The sequence below is a fragment of the Salvelinus namaycush genome, unplaced genomic scaffold (assembly GCF_016432855.1).
Source record: "Salvelinus namaycush isolate Seneca unplaced genomic scaffold, SaNama_1.0 Scaffold432, whole genome shotgun sequence".
In the NCBI taxonomy this organism is placed as follows: Eukaryota; Metazoa; Chordata; class Actinopteri; order Salmoniformes; family Salmonidae; genus Salvelinus; species Salvelinus namaycush.
In genome coordinates this window covers 58,930-75,000 of record NW_024061123.1, presented here as the reverse complement: position 1 = coordinate 75,000, position 16,071 = coordinate 58,930, and the positions used below count along the sequence as shown (strand labels likewise).

The 16,071-nt window shown below is 46.5% G+C and overlaps 1 protein-coding gene across 1 annotated transcript in view; it reads right to left on the bottom strand.

Annotated features, from left to right (window-relative positions):
* The window catches only part of LOC120041301 (receptor-type tyrosine-protein phosphatase beta-like), a 102,081-nt gene that overhangs the window by 54,096 nt on the left and 31,914 nt on the right, over positions 1-16,071 (bottom strand). Inside the window, exons 12-14 of the mRNA XM_038986240.1 lie at positions 13,663-13,932; positions 11,853-12,116; positions 626-901 (exon numbers count right to left, since the gene is read on the bottom strand). Coding sequence (XP_038842168.1) covers positions 626-901; positions 11,853-12,116; positions 13,663-13,932 — 810 coding nt within the window. The remainder of the gene's footprint in view (positions 1-625; positions 902-11,852; positions 12,117-13,662; positions 13,933-16,071) is intronic.

Genomic DNA, 16,071 nt, shown 5'->3' with positions numbered 1-16,071 from the left:
ACTACAAGCAACACAAAACACAGACAGATACAGGCTTTACTACAAGTAGCACAAAACACAGACAGACAGAGGCTTTACTACAAGTAACAATATTCTGAATAAGTTGAACTAATTCTGTGTGTTAATTTTTTTCTGTCATTTGAACTCTGGATCCATGGACCCAGAGTGTAGAGTATTCTCTAACTAAGGTATTAAGGTACTAAGGTATTCTAACTAAGGTACTAAGGTATTCTAACTAAGGTACTAAGGTATTCTAACTAAGGTACTAAGGTATTCTAACTAAGGTACTACGGTACTAAGGTACTAAGGTATTCTAACTAAGGTACTAAGGTATTCTAACTAAGGTACTAAGGTACTAAGGTATTCTAACTAAGGTACTAAGGTACTAAGGTATTCTCTAACTAAGGTATTAAGGTACTAAGGTATTCTAACTAAGGTATTAAGGTACTAAGGTATTCTAACTAAGGTATTAAGGTACTAAGGTATTCTCTAACTAAGGTAGTACTAGTCAACATAGTTGTTAAAGTAGAATGGACACATTCTATAACAACTATCAACCCTGGCATCATTGGATCATTATAAATGACTATGAGTTTCAGAGAGAGAGAGAGGGTTGTGTACTGACCCGTTCTTCCCTTTGCAGACGCAGTATTAGTCAGCTCTCCACTGTGTGTGACCACCTCAGCCCGGTACACACGGCCAGGTACCAGTCCCTGGAACAGGTGTTCTCTCTGCTCCATGCCCAGCTCCTGGGCTGCCAGGGTAGTGGTTGAGCCCTCCAGGCCACCGTACAGGACCACTTGGTACCCACTCCACTCCCCTGCCCCAGGCAGCCAGCTGATGGAGAGACGATCAGTACGCTTACCACCCTGGACGTGGAGAGAGCGCACTGGGGCTGGGACTGGGGGGGAGAAGAGGGTAGAGAGGGTTATTTGGGGGTGAGGGATGGAAGAGAGAGAACATGGGTTTGGGGGGATGGTTAAGGGGGAGAAGAGAGAGAACAGGGGTTTGGGGGAGAAGAGAGAGAACAGGGCGATAGAGTTAGTTCATGCTCTGTTGTATTATCAAGAGGAAAGGCAGAGATTCTGAACAGGGTTGTGTATCTGGCATGTAGACATCCATCTGAACAGGGTTGTGTATCTGGCATGTAGACATCCATCTGAACAGGGTTGTGTATCTGGCATGTAGACATCCATCTGGACAGGGTTGTGTATCTGGCATGTAGACATCCATCTGAACACAGGGTTGTGTATCTGGCATGTAGACATCCATCTGGACAGGGTTGTGTATCTGGCATGTAGACATCCATCTGAACAGGGTTGTGTATCTGGCATGTAGACATCCATCTGGACAGGGTTGTGTATCTGGCATGTAGACATCCATCTGGACACAGGGTTGTGTATCTGGCATGTAGACATCCATCTGGACAGGGTTGTGTATCTGGCATGTAGACATCCATCTGAACAGGGTTGTGTATCTGTCATGTAGACATCCATCTGGACAGGGTTGTGTATCTGGCATGTAGACATCCATCTGGACAGGGTTGTGTATCTGGCATGTAGACATCCATCTGGACACAGGGTTGTGTATCTGTCATGTAGACATCCATCTGGACACAGGGTTGTGTATCTGTCATGTAGACATCCATCTGAACACAGGGTTGTGTATCTGGCATGTAGACATCCATCTGGACAGGGTTGTGTATCTGGCATGTAGACATCCATCTGGACAGGGTTGTGTATCTGTCATGTAGACATCCATCTGAACAGGGTTGTGTATCTGTCATGTAGACATCCATCTGGACAGGGTTGTGTATCTGGCATGTAGACATCCATCTGAACAGGGTTGTGTATCTGGCATGTAGACATCCATCTGGACAGGGTTGTGTATCTGGCATGTAGACATCCATCTGGACACAGGGTTGTGTATCTGTCATGTAGACATCCATCTGGACAGGGTTGTGTATCTGGCATGTAGACATCCATCTGGACACAGGGTTGTGTATCTGGCATGTAGACATCCATCTGGACACAGGGTTGTGTATCTGTCATGTAGACATCCATCTGGACAGGGTTGTGTATCTGGCATGTAGACATCCATCTGGACAGGGTTGTGTATCTGGCATGTAGACATCCATCTGGACACAGGGTTGTGTATCTGTCATGTAGACATCCATCTGGACAGGGTTTTGTATCTGGCATGTAGACATCCATCTGAACAGGGTTGTGTATCTGGCATGTAGACATCCATCTGGACACAGGGTTGTGTATCTGTCATGTAGACATCCATCTGAACAGGGTTGTGTATCTGGCATGTAGACATCCATCTGGACAGGGTTGTGTATCTGGCATGTAGACATCCATCTGAACAGGGTTGTGTATCTGGCATGTAGACATCCATCTGGACAGGGTTGTGTATCTGGCATGTAGACATCCATCTGGACAGGGTTGTGTATCTGGCATGTAGACATCCATCTGGACACAGGGTTGTGTATCTGGCATGTAGACATCCATCTGAACAGGGTTGTGTATCTGGCATGTAGACATCCATCTGGACACAGGGTTGTGTATCTGGCATGTAGACATCCATCTGAACAGGGTTGTGTATCTGGCATGTAGACATCCATCTGGACAGGGTTGTGTATCTGGCATGTAGACATCCATCTGGACAGGGTTGTGTATCTGGCATGTAGACATCCATCTGGACAGGGTTGTGTATCTGGCATGTAGACATCCATCTGGACACAGGGTTGTGTATCTGTCATGTAGACATCCATCTGAACAGGGTTGTGTATCTGGCATGTAGACATCCATCTGGACAGGGTTGTGTATCTGGCATGTAGACATCCATCTGAACAGGGTTGTGTATCTGGCATGTAGACATCCATCTGGACAGGGTTGTGTATCTGGCATGTAGACATCCATCTGGACAGGGTTGTGTATCTGTCATGTAGACATCCATCTGGACAGGGTTGTGTATCTGGCATGTAGACATCCATCTGGACAGGGTTGTGTATCTGGCATGTAGACATCCATCTGGACACAGGGTTGTGTATCTGGCATGTAGACATCCATCTGGACACAGGGTTGTGTATCTGGCATGTAGACATCCATCTGAACAGGGTTGTGTATCTGGCATGTAGACATCCATCTGGACAGGGTTGTGTATCTGGCATGTAGACATCCATCTGAACACAGGGTTGTGTATCTGGCATGTAGACATCCATCTGGACAGGGTTGTGTATCTGGCATGTAGACATCCATCTGGACAGGGTTGTGTATCTGGCATGTAGACATCCATCTGAACACAGGGTTGTGTATCTGGCATGTAGACATCCATCTGAACAGGGTTGTGTATCTGGCATGTAGACATCCATCTGGACAGGGTTGTGTATCTGGCATGTAGACATCCATCTGGACAGGGTTGTGTATCTGGCATGTAGACATCCATCTGAACAGGGTTGTGTATCTGGCATGTAGACATCCATCTGGACACAGGGTTGTGTATCTGGCATGTAGACATCCATCTGAACAGGGTTGTGTATCTGGCATGTAGACATCCATCTGGACAGGGTTGTGTATCTGGCATGTAGACATCCATCTGGACACAGGGTTGTGTATCTGGCATGTAGACATCCATCTGAACAGGGTTGTGTATCTGGCATGTAGACATCCATCTGAACACAGGGTTGTGTATCTGGCATGTAGACATCCATCTGGACAGGGTTGTGTATCTGGCATGTAGACATCCATCTGAACAGGGTTGTGTATCTGGCATGTAGACATCCATCTGGACAGGGTTGTGTATCTGGCATGTAGACATCCATCTGGACACAGGGTTGTGTATCTGGCATGTAGACATCCATCTGGACAGGGTTGTGTATCTGGCATGTAGACATCCATCTGAACAGGGTTGTGTATCTGGCATGTAGACATCCATCTGGACAGGGTTGTGTATCTGTCATGTAGACATCCATCTGGACAGGGTTGTGTATCTGGCATGTAGACATCCATCTGAACAGGGTTGTGTATCTGGCATGTAGACATCCATCTGGACACAGGGTTGTGTATCTGTCATGTAGACATCCATCTGGACAGGGTTGTGTATCTGGCATGTAGACATCCATCTGGACAGGGTTGTGTATCTGGCATGTAGACATCCATCTGGACAGGGTTGTGTATCTGGCATGTAGACATCCATCTGAACAGGGTTGTGTATCTGTCATGTAGACATCCATCTGGACAGGGTTGTGTATCTGTCATGTAGACATCCATCTGGACAGGGTTGTGTATCTGGCATGTAGACATCCATCTGGACAGGGTTGTGTATCTGGCATGTAGACATCCATCTGGACACAGGGTTGTGTATCTGGCATGTAGACATCCATCTGAACAGGGTTGTGTATCTGGCATGTAGACATCCATCTGGACACAGGGTTGTGTATCTGGCATGTAGACATCCATCTGAACAGGGTTGTGTATCTGTCATGTAGACATCCATCTGGACACAGGGTTGTGTATCTGTCATGTAGACATCCATCTGGACACAGGGTTGTGTATCTGGCATGTAGACATCCATTTGAACAGGGTTGTGTATCTGTCATGTAGACATCCATCTGAACAGGGTTGTGTATCTGGCATGTAGACATCCATCTGGACAGGGTTGTGTATCTGGCATGTAGACATCCATCTGGACACAGGGTTGTGTATCTGGCATGTAGACATCCATCTGAACACAGGGTTGTGTATCTGTCATGTAGACATCCATCTGGACAGGGTTGTGTATCTGGCATGTAGACATCCATCTGAACAGGGTTGTGTATCTGTCATGTAGACATCCATCTGAACAGGGTTGTGTATCTGTCATGTAGACATCCATCTGGACACAGGGTTGTGTATCTGGCATGTAGACATCCATCTGGACACAGGGTTGTGTATCTGGCATGTAGACATCCATCTGGACACAGGGTTGTGTATCTGGCATGTAGACATCCATCTGAACAGGGTTGTGTATCTGGCATGTAGACATCCAACATTCATCTGATGAGAGAAGTTCTTCATCATGTTTCATCACTCAAATGTCTGTCGGACCAATGACGTTCTAATCTCTCCTGGAGATTAGCATCTGACCAAATTACGTGAGATTTTACTTCTGGGTTGTCGAGATGAAGTTCAAATGATAAGAAGTGAGGTCAGAGGTCAGAGATCAGGCTGTGTAAAAGTCACAGTCATTCACATATAAATCCCGTTGGGAGAAAAGTCATTTTGACATTCACATTGTTGACAAAACAAAAAGATTAGCAAGCAGGGAATTTAATGACATTATTAAATCACTGATTTCCCCAGACTGTGTCCCACCTCAAAGACCACAAACTGCTTGAATTACATCCATCAACACATTACATTGATAAATGAGTCACTTCTGCAGAGCTGTATCTTAATATTCACATCAGAGTTTTAACAGTCTCCATCAGGCCCAACAGAGAGCTACCACACATGATCTCTGCAATAAGAAATTAACAAATACAACCAATTGACCAGTGGTGAGTTTCCACTGACGATTTACCCCTGTGTTTTAGCCAAAAGACTTTTCTGTTTCTATCTACACGGCGGACCAGCAGTACCCGGCACCGTGTCTCAGTGGGACATGGCTCCTGTCCTCTCTTGGGTCTAATGCCAAGCCACTGGTACCTTTCATCTGGTACATACAGCACATTCGGAAAGTATTCAGACACCTTGACTTTGTCCACATTTTGTTACATTACAGCCTTATTCTAAAAATGGATTAAATAAAAATGATCCTCATCAATCTACACACAATACACCATAATGACAACATTTTAGCAAATTTGTAATAAAACAAATAAACAGAAATACCTTATTTACATAAGTATTCAGACCCTTTTTCTTTGAGACTGGAAATTGAGATCAGGTGCATCTTGTTCCCATCGATCATCCTTGAGATGTTTCTACAACTTGACTGGGAGTCCATGATTTGGAAAGGCACACACTTGTCTATATAAGGTCCCACAGTTGACAGTGCATGTCAGAGCAAAAACCAAGCCACGAGGTCGAAGAAATTGTGCGGGAAGTGGAGGTGACCAAGAACCCGAAGGTCACTCTCAAAGAGCTCCAGAGTTCCTCTGTGGAGATGGGAGAACCTTCCAGAAGGACAACCATCTCTGCAGCTCTCCACCAATCAGGCCTTTATGGTAGAGTGGTCAGACGGAAGCTACTCATCAGTAAAAAGGCACATGACAGCCTGCTTGGAGTTTGCCAAAAGGCACCTAAAGACTTTCAGACCATGAGAAATAAGATTCTCAGGTCTGATGAAACCAAGATTGAACACTTTGGCCTGAATGCCAAGCGTCATGTCTGGAGGAAACCTGGAACCATCCCTACGGTGAAGCATATTGGTGGCAGCATCATGCTGTGGGGATGTTTTTCAGCGGCAGGGACTGGGAGACTAGTTAGCATCGACGGCAAAGATGAACGGAGGAAAGTACAGAGAGATCCTTGATGAAAACCTGCTCCAGATCGCTCAGGACCTCAGACTGGGGCGAAGGTTCACCCATCCATCCTGACAGAGCTTGAGAGGATCTGCAGAGAAGAATGGGAGAAAGTCCCCAAATACAGGTGTGCCAAGCTTGTAGCGTCATACCCAAAAAGACTTGAGGCTGTAATCGCTGTCAAAGGTGCTTCAACAAAGTACTGAGTAAAGGGTCTGAATACTTATGTAAATTTGATATTTCAGTTTTTTCTTTTTAATAAATGTGCAAAAATGTCTAAAAACCTGTTTTTGCTTTGCCATTATGGGGTATTGTGATGTCATTATGGGGTATTGTGATGTCATTATGGGGTATTGTGATGTCATTATGGGGTATTGTGATGTCATTATGGGGTATTGTGATGTCATTATGGGGTATTGTGATGTCATTATGGGGTATTGTGATGCCATTAGGGGGTATTGTGATGTCATTATGGGGTATTGTGTGTACATTGATGAGGACATTTAAACAAAATAAAAAAAGAATAAGGCTGTAACGTAACAAAATGTGGAAAAAGTCAAGGGGTCTGAATACATTTCCGAAAGCACTGTAACAATGGCTGACTGTGGACTTGAACACCTTCTCACAAAGCAACTATCTTGATGATGCAGAGGTTGTTGATTCTGCTCAACGCCAAGTCTTTTTGTGTCACACTCCTGATGGAAACACCAATAACACCAGAGACACATTAACAGAAACCACTGGCTCAGTGGGGAAAGCCTCAAGGCGTTACACTCATTTGCATTTAGATTGTAATAATGACAGCGGCGCTGTGAAAGAAGAGATTGTCATTGACAGACAGACGCACCACTTCAGATGCTGTGGGGTGTTACACTGTCTGACACTTGTGGTTTTTAGAATGACTTGTATGTTCATATAAAGTTGTAGCAGACATTTGGCTTGTTAGACACAATATATGTTGTGAAAACAGCCTATGGCCTTGGCCCATAAACAAATGTACAGCGATTAGCTTTCACATTCAGCCGAATGAATGTGCTGTTTCTTTAGAAGACGACACGGAGTCAGGAAGGAAATGCGATCCCTAAAATTCCTACATTCAGAATGAATGCTGATGTCTTGACAGGAACTAATGGGGATCCATAATAAACCCCAGGAAGAGTAGCTGCTGCCTTGGCAGGAACTAATGAGGATCCTTAATAAATACAAATACTAATATTCAAACACTACTCCTGGGTGAAATACACGTCAATGCAAACGGAGTTTGAGGTGTGCTTGATTTAGCTTGGAGTTTGAGGTGTGCTTGATTTAGCTTGCAGTTTGAGGTGTGCTTGATTTAGCTTGCAGTTTGAGGTGTGCTTGATTTAGCTTGGAGTTTGAGGTGTGCTTGATTTAGCTTGCAGTTTGAGGTGTGCTTGATTTAGCTTGGAATTTGAGGTGTGCTTGATTTAGCTTGGAGTTTGAGGTGTGCTTGATTTAGCTTAGAGTTTGGGACGGTTTTTGGACTACAAAGCAAGCACACTTCAAATATTTTACCCAGGTGTGTCAGATAATTTCCGTGTGTGTCCATCTCACCTGTCCGTGCTAGTATATATGAGTCACTGCTCATTCCTCTGCTCACCTGTCCGTGCTAGTATAGATGAGTCACTGCTCATTCCTCTGCTCACCTGTCCGTGCTAGTATAGATGAGTCACTGCTCATGTCTCTGCTCACCTGTCCGTGCTAGTATATATGAGTCACTGCTCATTCCTCTGCTCACCTGTCCGTGCTAGTATAGATGAGTCACTGCTCATTCCTCTGCTCACCTGTCCGTGCTAGTATAGATGAGTCACTTCTCATTCCTCTGCTCACCTGTCCGTGCTAGTATAGATGAGTCACTGCTCATGCCTCTGCTCACCTGTCCGTGCTAGTATAGATGAGTCACTTCTCATTCCTCTGCTCACCTGTCCGTGCTAGTATAGATGAGTCACTGCTCATTCCTCTGCTCACCTGTCCGTGCTAGTATAGATGAGTCACTGCTCATGCCTTTGCTCACCTGTCCGTGCTAGTATAGATGAGTCACTGCTCATTCCTCTGCTCACCTGTCCGTGCTAGTATAGATGAGTCACTGCTCATTCCTCTGCTCACCTGTCCGTGCTAGTATAGATGAGTCACTGCTCATTCCTCTGCTCACCTGTCCGTGCTAGTATAGATGAGTCACTGCTCATTCCTCTGCTCACCTGTCCGTGCTAGTATAGATGAGTCACTGCTCATTCCTCTGCTCACCTGTCCGTGCTAGTATAGATGAGTCACTGCTCATTCCTCTGCTCACCTGTCCGTGCTAGTATAGATGAGTCACTGCTCATTCCTCTGCTCACCTGTCCGTGCTAGTATAGATGAGACACTGCTCATGCCTCTGCTCACCTGTCCGTGCTAGTATAGATGAGTCACTGCTCATTCCTCTGCTCACCTGTCCGTGCTCGTATAGATGAGTCACTGCTCATTCCTCTGCTCACCTGTCCGTGCTAGTATAGATGAGTCACTGCTCATTCCTCTGCTCACCTGTCCGTGCTAGTATAGATGAGTCACTGCTCATTCCTCTGCTCACCTGTCCGTGCTAGTATAGATGAGTCACTGCTCATTCCTCTGCTCACCTGTCCGTGCTAGTATAGATGAGTCACTTCTCATTCCTCTGCTCACCTGTCCGTGCTAGTATAGATGAGTCACTGCTCATTCCTCTGCTCACCTGTCCGTGCTAGTATAGATGAGTCACTGCTCATTCCTCTGCTCACCTGTCCGTGCTAGTATAGATGAGTCACTGCTCATTCCTCTGCTCACCTGTCCGTGCTAGTATAGATGAGTCACTGCTCATTCCTCTGCTCACCTGTCCGTGCTAGTATAGATGAGTCACTGCTCATTCCTCTGCTCACCTGTCCGTGCTAGTATAGATGAGTCACTGCTCATTCCTCTGCTCACCTGTCCGTGCTAGTATAGATGAGTCACTGCTCATTCCTCTGCTCACCTGTCCGTGCTAGTATAGATGAGTCACTTCTCATTCCTCTGCTCACCTGTCCGTGCTAGTATAGATGAGTCACTGCTCATTCCTCTGCTCACCTGTCCGTGCTAGTATAGATGAGTCACTGCTCATGCCTCTGCTCACCTGTCCGTGCTAGTATAGATGAGTCACTGCTCATTCCTCTGCTCACCTGTCCGTGCTAGTATAGATGAGTCACTGCTCATTCCTCTGCTCACCTGTCCGTGCTAGTATAGATGAGTCACTGCTCATTCCTCTGCTCACCTGTCCGTGCTAGTATAGATGAGTCACTGCTCATTCCTCTGCTCACCTGTCCGTGCTAGTATAGATGAGTCACTGCTCATTCCTCTGCTCACCTGTCCGTGCTAGTATAGATGAGTCACTGCTCATTCCTCTGCTCACCTGTCCGTGCTAGTATAGATGAGTCACTGCTCATTCCTCTGCTCACCTGTCCGTGCTAGTATAGATGAGTCACTGCTCATTCCTCTGCTCACCTGTCCGTGCTAGTATAGATGAGTCACTGCTCATTCCTCTGCTCACCTGTCCGTGCTAGTATAGATGAGTCACTGCTCATTCCTCTGCTCACCTGTCCGTGCTAGTATAGATGAGTCACTGCTCATGCCTCTGCTCACCTGTCCGTGCTAGTATAGATGAGTCACTGCTCATTCCTCTGCTCACCTGTCCGTGCTAGTATAGATGAGTCACTGCTCATTCCTCTGCTCACCTGTCCGTGCTAGTATAGATGAGTCACTGCTCATTCCTCTGCTCACCTGTCCGTGCTAGTATAGATGAGTCACTGCTCATTCCTCTGCTCACCTGTCCGTGCTAGTATAGATGAGTCACTGCTCATTCCTCTGCTCACCTGTCCGTGCTAGTATAGATGAGTCACTGCTCATTCCTCTGCTCACCTGTCCGTGCTAGTATAGATGAGTCACTGCTCATTCCTCTGCTCACCTGTCCGTGCTAGTATAGATGAGTCACTGCTCATTCCTCTGCTCACCTGTCCGTGCTAGTATAGATGAGTCACTGCTCATTCCTCTGCTCACCTGTCCGTGCTAGTATAGATGAGTCACTGCTCATTCCTCTGCTCACCTGTCCGTGCTAGTATAGATGAGTCACTGCTCATTCCTCTGCTCACCTGTCCGTGCTAGTATAGATGAGTCACTGCTCATTCCTCTGCTCACCTGTCCGTGCTAGTATAGATGAGTCACTGCTCATTCCTCTGCTCACCTGTCCGTGCTAGTATAGATGAGTCACTGCTCATTCCTCTGCTCACCTGTCCGTGCTAGTATAGATGAGTCACTGCTCATTCCTCTGCTCACCTGTCCGTGCTAGTATAGATGAGTCACTGCTCATTCCTCTGCTCACCTGTCCGTGCTAGTATAGATGAGTCACTGCTCATTCCTCTGCTCACCTGTCCGTGCTAGTATAGATGAGTCACTGCTCATTCCTCTGCTCACCTGTCCGTGCTAGTATAGATGAGTCACTGCTCATTCCTCTGCTCACCTGTCCGTGCTAGTATAGATGAGTCACTGCTCATTCCTCTGCTCACCTGTCCGTGCTAGTATAGATGAGTCACTGCTCATTCCTCTGCTCACCTGTCCGTGCTAGTATAGATGAGTCACTGCTCATTCCTCTGCTCACCTGTCCGTGCTAGTATAGATGAGTCACTGCTCATTCCTCTGCTCACCTGTCCGTGCTAGTATAGATGAGTCACTGCTCATTCCTCTGCTCACCTGTCCGTGCTAGTATAGATGAGTCACTGCTCATTCCTCTGCTCACCTGTCCGTGCTAGTATAGATGAGTCACTTCTCATTCCTCTGCTCACCTGTCCGTGCTAGTATAGATGAGTCACTGCTCATTCCTCTGCTCACTTGTCCGTGCTAGTATAGATGAGTCACTGCTCATTCCTCTGCTCACCTGTCCGTGCTAGTATAGATGAGTCACTGCTCATTCCTCTGCTCACCTGTCCGTGCTAGTATAGATGAGTCACTGCTCATGTCTCTGCTCACCTGTCCGTGCTAGTATAGATGAGTCACTGCTCATGTCTCTGCCCACCTGTCCGTGCTAGTATAGATGAGTCACTGCTCATGTCTCTGCTCACCTGTCCGTGCTAGTATAGATGAGTCACTGCTCATTCCTCTGCTCACCTGTCCGTGCTAGTATAGATGAGTCACTGCTCATGCCTCTGCTCACCTGTCCGTGCTAGTATATATGAGTCACTGCTCATTCCTCTGCTCACCTGTCCGTGCTAGTATAGATGAGTCACTGCTCATTCCTCTGCTCACCTGTCCGTGCTAGTATAGATGAGTCACTGCTCATTCCTCTGCTCACCTGTCCGTGCTAGTATAGATGAGTCACTGCTCATTCCTCTGCTCCTGCTCACCACCTCCATCTTGTACAGCGTCCCTGGGACCAGACCAGAGAAGGTGCACGTCTTGGTCCCGGCCTCCACGGTCTGACGGCCACGCAACGTCTCGTCAACGTTATACAGGAACAGGTCGTAACCGTCCACGTAGCCCTCGGACGGGCGCCAGATGAAACTCAGACCGCTGGTGTTGGCAGTCATCACGGTCAGACCGTTGACTGCAGCTGGACCTGAGGGAGGGAAAGAGGGAGGGAGAGAGGGAAGGAGGGAGGTAAGGAGAGAGAGAGAGAGATTTATTTTAAGTTAAGTTATTACCTGATACAGTAATAATGAATGTCTCTGATACAGTAATAATGAATGTCTCTGATACAGTAATAATGAATGTCTCTGATACAGTAATAATGAATGTCTCTGATACAGTAATAATGAATATCTCTGATACAGTAATAATGAATATCTCTGATACAGTAATAATGAATGTCTCTGATACAGTAATAATGAATGTCTCTGATACAGTAATAATGAATGTCTCTGATACAGTAATAATGAATGTCTCTGATACAGTAATAATGAATATCTCTGATACAGTAATAATGAATGTCTCTGATACAGTAATAATGAATGTCTCTGATACAGTAATCATGAATATCTCTGATACAGTAATAATGAATGTCTCTGATACAGTAATAATGAATGTCTCTGATACAGTAATAATGAATATCTCTGATACAGTAATAATGAATGTCTCTGATACAGTAATAATGAATATCTCTGATACAGTAATAATGAATGTCTCTGATACAGTAATAATGAATGTCTCTGATACAGTAATAATGAATATCTCTGATACAGTAATAATGAATATCTCTGATACAGTAATAATGAATATCTCTGATACAGTAATAATGAATGTCTCTGATACAGTAATAATGAATGTCTCTGATACAGTAATAATGAATGTCTCTGATACAGTAATAATGAATATCTCTGATACAGTAATAATGAATGTCTCTGATACAGTAATAATGAATGTCTCTGATACAGTAATCATGAATATCTCTGATACAGTAATAATGAATATCTCTGATACAGTAATAATGAATATCTCTGATACAGTAATAATGAATATCTCTGATACAGTAATAATGAATATCTCTGATACAGTAATAATGAATGTCTCTGATACAGTAATAATGAATATCTCTGATACAGTAATAATGAATGTCTCTGATACAGTAATAATGAATATCTCTGATACAGTAATAATGAATATCTCTGATACAGTAATAATGAATGTCTCTGATACAGTAATAATGAATATCTCTGATACAGTAATAATGAATGTCTCTGATACAGTAATAATGAATATCTCTGATACAGTAATAATGAATGTCTCTGATACAGTAATAATGAATATCTCTGATACAGTAATAATGAATATCTCTGATACAGTAATAATGAATATCTCTGATACAGTAATAATGAATATCTCTGATACAGTAATAATGAATATCTCTGATACAGTAATAATGAATATCTCTGATACAGTAATAATGAATATCTCTGATACAGTAATAATGAATGTCTCTGATACAGTAATAATGAATGTCTCTGATACAGTAATAATGAATATCTCTGATACAGTAATAATGAATATCTCTGATACAGTAATAATGAATGTCTCTGATACAGTAATAATGAATGTCTAGTAATAATGAATATCTCTGATACAGTAATAATGAATATCTCTGATACAGGAAAAGGGGTTCTTCTTACGTGTTTGTCCCTCAGCCACGGCCTCCTTGCCATAGATCCCTCCACTGACGGATACGACCCGAACCCGGTACCACTTCCCAGGGGTCAGCTGGTCGAAGAGGTGCCTGGTGGAGCCCTGGGGCATGGAAATATTAGAGACTAGGTCACGTCCATCATCCAGGAGCTGGATCTTATAACCCTCGTACACTCCCACTGGAGTCTCCCAGGTCACTGTTAGACTGTGGGTGGTGTGGTCACTGTCTGCCTGGAGCGCTGTCACTGTGGAGGGGACTGGAGAGAGAGAGAGAGAGAGAGAGAGAGAGAGAGAGAGAGAGAGAGAGAGAGAGAGAGAGAGAGAGAGAGAGAGAGTTAGAGGAGGGAGAGAGGAGAGAGAGAGAGAGAGAGAGAGAGAGAGAGAGTTAGAGGAGGGAGAGAGGAGAGAGAGAGATGTTATGTTATGGAGATCAGACAGTAGATAGTTAGACTGTGGGTGGTGGGGGGACTGGACAGACACAGGGAGAGGTTAGACATCACCCATGGCTGGGAGGGGACTGGACAGATCCAGGGAGAGGTTAGACATCACCCATGGCTGGGAGGGGACTGGACAGACACAGGGAGAGGTTAGACATCACCCATGACTGGGAGGGGACTGGACAGACACAGGGAGATGTTAGACATCACCCATAGCTGGGAGGGGACTGGACAGATCCAGGGAGAGGTTAGACATCACCCATGGCTGGGAGGGGACTGGACAGATCCAGGGAGAGGTTAGACATCACCCATGGCTGGGAGGGGACTGGACAGACACAGGGAGAGGTTAGACATCACCCATGGCTGGGAGGGGACTGGACAGATCCAGGGAGAGGTTAGACATCACCCATGGCTGGAAGGGGACTGGACAGACACAGGGAGAGGTTAGACATCACCCATGGCTGGGAGGGGACTGGACAGATCCAGGGAGAGGTTAGACATCACCCATGGCTGGGAGGGGACTGGACAGACACAGGGAGAGGTTAGACATCACCCATGGCTGGGAGGGGACTGGACAGATCCAGGGAGAGGTTAGACATCACCCATGGCTGGGAGGGGACTGGACAGACACAGGGAGAGGTTAGACATCACCCATGACTGGGAGGGGACTGGACAGACACAGGGAGATGTTAGACATCACCCATAGCTGGGAGGGGACTGGACAGATCCAGGGAGAGGTTAGACATCACCCATGGCTGGGAGGGGACTGGACAGATCCAGGGAGAGGTTAGACATCACCCATGGCTGGGAGGGGACTGGACAGACACAGGGAGAGGTTAGACATCACCCATGGCTGGGAGGGGACTGGACAGATCCAGGGAGAGGTTAGACATCACCCATGGCTGGAAGGGGACTGGACAGACACAGGGAGAGGTTAGACATCACCCATGGCTGGGAGGGGACTGGACAGATCCAGGGAGAAGTTAGACATCACCCATGGCTGGGAGGGGACTGGACAGACACAGGGAGAGGTTAGACATCACCCATGGCTGGGAGGGGACTGGACAGATCCAGGGAGAGGTTAGACATCACCCATGGCTGGGAGGGGACTGGACAGACACAGGGAGAGGTTAGACATCACCCATGACTGGGAGGGGACTGGACAGACACAGGGAGAGGTTAGACATCACCCATAGCTGGGAGGGGACTGGACAGACACAGGGAGAGGTTAGACATCACCCATAGCTGGGAGGGGACTGGACAGATCCAGGGAGAGGTTAGACATCACCCATGGCTGGGAGGGGACTGGACAGATCCAGGGAGAGGTTAGACATCACCCATGGCTGGGAGTGGACTGGACAGACACAGGGAGAGGTTAGACATCACCCATGGCTGGGAGGGGACTGGACAGATCCAGGGAGAGGTTAGACATCACCCATGGCTGGAAGGGGACTGGACAGACACAGGGAGAGGTTAGACATCACCCATGGCTGGGAGGGGACTGGACAGATCCAGGGAGAGGTTAGACATCACCCATGGCTGGGAGGGGACTGGACAGACACAGGGAGAGGTTAGACATCACCCATGGCTGGGAGGGGACTGGACAGATCCAGGGAGAGGTTAGACATCACCCATGGCTGGGAGGGGACTGGACAGACACAGGGAGAGGTTAGACATCACCCATGACTGGGAGGGGACTGGCCAGACACAGGGAGAGGTTAGACATCACCCATGGCTGGGAGGGGACTGGACAGATCCAGGGAGAGGTTAGACATCACCCATGGCTGGGAGGGGACTGGACAGATCCAGGGAGAGGTTAGACATCACCCATGGCTGGGAGGGGACTGGACAGATCCAGGGAGAGGTTAGACATCACCCATGGCTGGGAGGGGACTGGACAGATCCAGGGAGAGGTTAGACATCACCCATGGCTGGGAGGGTTATATTGTAGAATTCTTG